The sequence below is a fragment of the Mesitornis unicolor genome, unplaced genomic scaffold (assembly GCF_000695765.1).
Source record: "Mesitornis unicolor isolate BGI_N332 unplaced genomic scaffold, ASM69576v1 scaffold46298, whole genome shotgun sequence".
In the NCBI taxonomy this organism is placed as follows: Eukaryota; Metazoa; Chordata; class Aves; order Mesitornithiformes; family Mesitornithidae; genus Mesitornis; species Mesitornis unicolor.
This window is the reverse complement of record NW_010202051.1, coordinates 31,514-34,532: the sequence shown is the minus strand read 5'-3', so window position 1 is coordinate 34,532 and position 3,019 is coordinate 31,514. Positions and strand designations below refer to the sequence as shown.

Genomic DNA, 3,019 nt, shown 5'->3' with positions numbered 1-3,019 from the left:
GTTTAATGGCATGAAGCTGTGTGTTATCTGCATTTTGAGACATATGGTGCACTGTTTCAGGACAGACTAATTCCGAAACCAGCATACAATGTACAATGGAAATAACTTATAACTGAACAATAACTAGTCCACAAAGATGTGGTATACTAATGCTCATTTAAACAGCTGGTTTTCAAAACTTACGTTTGCAAATTTGCAACACCAAGATGCAGTATTTAAGATCAACAAAATTTAAAAGTTCCATGAACTTCCACACCTTTAAAATTAACTTCACCTAGAAAAAACCCAAAACTCACCCAAAGCATAGATAGCACCATAGCATGTGCACACTCCCAGTCCACAGCGGGGATGGTTCATGGAAGCCACAGTGGTCCACTGCTTAGTAACAGGATCATAACATTCAGTACAGTCAAAAATCATTGAGTCCTTCTCACCTGCATAGTAATAGCATGAACAGAGACGGAGGAAACACAATGTTTTGCACTGCAGATATAGAAGCATTCTTCAACTCCTTCCAGGACAGACAACATTTGAATACAAGATCTTGCTTTTAGCTAGCCAAATGTCCAAAGCGGCAAAAGTTTCATTCATGAACTGAACCATGACTAGGAGCAGCTTTCCCCAACAGTTCCCTGAAACATTACTGAAAACATCAGAGGGCTGAACAACCACAGTGCTACAGTTTTTACTCTGCAGCACAACTGACAGGGTTTTCAAGATCAAAGAATATATTCTGCTATGACAAAAACAGTCTGTGTATGCATTCTTTAGTGATGGGCTGGTAGGGCTACTCGTCACATCCTTGTGCAAACATACGTAACAAGCCTTTCCGGGTATGTAGATCACAAGTGTGCTGTCCTGTCCTACTGCCTTCTGTGCTGTGGGCATGAAGGGAGGGAACCTTAGTAAAGAATGGCCAACATAGGAGCCCAAATGGGCATTCACAGAGCAGCGATGGTAGAGAAGCAAGGAATCCTAATTCAGCTGTCATATCTAAAAGTTGTCTTATCTACTGTTGTGTTCCTCGGAACCACTGCAGGAAGAAAAATTTACAAAATCTATATCCATGGATACTCCATCCACGAGCATCCATGTAACAAAGAAAACGCATTTCAGCTGTTACCTCCAATGGCGTAGATCATTCCTCCCACCACAGCCACACCCAGCCCACTCCGGGCCTGGTGGAGAGAGGACACCGTGGTCCAGTAGTGGCTGAAGGTGTCAAACCGCTCCACACAGCTGAGCGCTCTACTGTCACTCCAGCGTCCTCCTTGCAGTCGGGTGTACCCACCTAGAAAGTAAGTAGAAAGATCATGGCTGAGTAAGAGCTTCCTACTCATCCCCATGTTCCTATATCTAAACCATTGAAAAAATGGTAACAGCCATTAGCCACTTCTAGCAGGAATAGGACTTTTCCAGGTAGCACTGTTCCTCCAGCATACAAGAAAGAATGGTTGCCTTGAGGGTCATGTAACTTGTGACTGAGCCGATCACTTCACCACAACACTACAGATATTACCATTCATTTCTCAGTAAAACACAGAGACCAGCCGTTGCTATCTTAAGTCAGTGTTACCTCCCACAGAGTGAAACAAGAGCATTCCCTTTCAATACAAAGCTGCAGCTTTATTGAAAACTTGCCATTTCAAGTATCTCATCAACATGAACCAGAATATTCTGGACAGAGAAATCGTCAACCTTCAGAAGAACAAGGATTGCACTGAACTTGCATACACCATTTCATCTGTGTGGTACATACACCACAGGAGTGAACCCTGGGCAAATCTTCTGTTGATTTGCAGCTTTCTGCCCTTTTTCTAAAAGGCAAATCTAGGCTTTGAATGCCATGTCATAATGACAAGAAATGTGAATGTGAGACTTCTGTGCAATTCTAAGCAGAAAGCAGCTGTCGCGATAACTCAGCCAGATGAAGCATTTTGCTATTTTTATATCTTTGGATTAAAAAAACCAAAACCCAGTATCTCCTTCAGTAACATAATATGAGATACTACTTCATAATTTGTTTTACAAGGTTCAAACAGCCACATTCTAACCTACTGCATAAAGGTACTTCCTGGCTTTCCTCCGGGGACGACCTTTAGAAGCTTGCAGAAAACTGCTGACCTTGTTCTCTTTGGGAGATTTACAGACTTCGCAATATTCTTTCAACAGAGTTTGCAGGGCCACTCGAAGGCTGAAATCTGGAATACCTTGAGGAAATAAGCAGAATAAAAAAGGCACAGTGAAAGGTTACAGGAAATAAGTAACTCCGTGGTAGAAAAGTTACTAGCTTCTCCTAAAGCAGCACACAAATCAAGATCATCTGCTTTTTATACAACTTTTTTAAAAAACATGTTTTTAAAGTAAGCTGTGCTTATTTGTTTAAAAACAGAACTTGTTTGCTGCAGAGTAAATCTTTTCGCCCATCATGCTATTAATCTAAAAGAATCCATAAAAATCCAGTAACTCTGAACAACACATGGTTTGCTCAAATACAAGCACCTGATATTCTTTTTTTCTTTCACTTACTTTCTATGTATTTTAATAGCCTTTGTGCTGGTAGCAAAGGAAAACGAACAGGTTCCAGTACTTCCACTACGTGTTTCTTTCTTTTTCCCACATCCTTCAAAATCCACTGCATCGCCGCTAAGAAAACCTGGTACTCGTCCTCGATGCTCAGGTCCTCACTTCGCAAGATCTTAACCAGCTGCTCTTTTGTCAGCGCCAAGAACTCCTCCCCGCTCTGCACCTCCAGGAAGTGTGCGTGGATGTAGCTCTCGGTGAACTCCATCAAGTCGTGGCAGGCGATCTGTTCGGAGAACTGGAAGAGGCCGATGCAGTTGAGCGGGTCGATCTGCCCCTTCAGGAACTCGCAGCAGAGCTCCACCACCTCGGTGAGCTGCAGCATGTCGGCGGCGACGATCAGCTCCTGAACGTTGTGCTCCCCGATGCTCACCACCCCTGCGGGCACGCACACGACAGCGGGGCTCCGCTCTAGGCTGCGGCCGTGGGGTAACCG

The 3,019-nt window shown here is 43.6% G+C and overlaps 1 protein-coding gene across 1 annotated transcript in view; it reads right to left on the bottom strand.

Annotated features, from left to right (window-relative positions):
* IPP (intracisternal A particle-promoted polypeptide) overlaps positions 1-3,019 on the bottom strand; it is a 5,855-nt gene that overhangs the window by 2,452 nt on the left and 384 nt on the right. Inside the window, exons 2-5 of the mRNA XM_010190285.1 lie at positions 2,530-2,992; positions 2,055-2,210; positions 1,124-1,291; positions 297-434 (exon numbers count right to left, since the gene is read on the bottom strand). Coding sequence (XP_010188587.1) covers positions 297-434; positions 1,124-1,291; positions 2,055-2,210; positions 2,530-2,992 — 925 coding nt within the window. The remainder of the gene's footprint in view (positions 1-296; positions 435-1,123; positions 1,292-2,054; positions 2,211-2,529; positions 2,993-3,019) is intronic.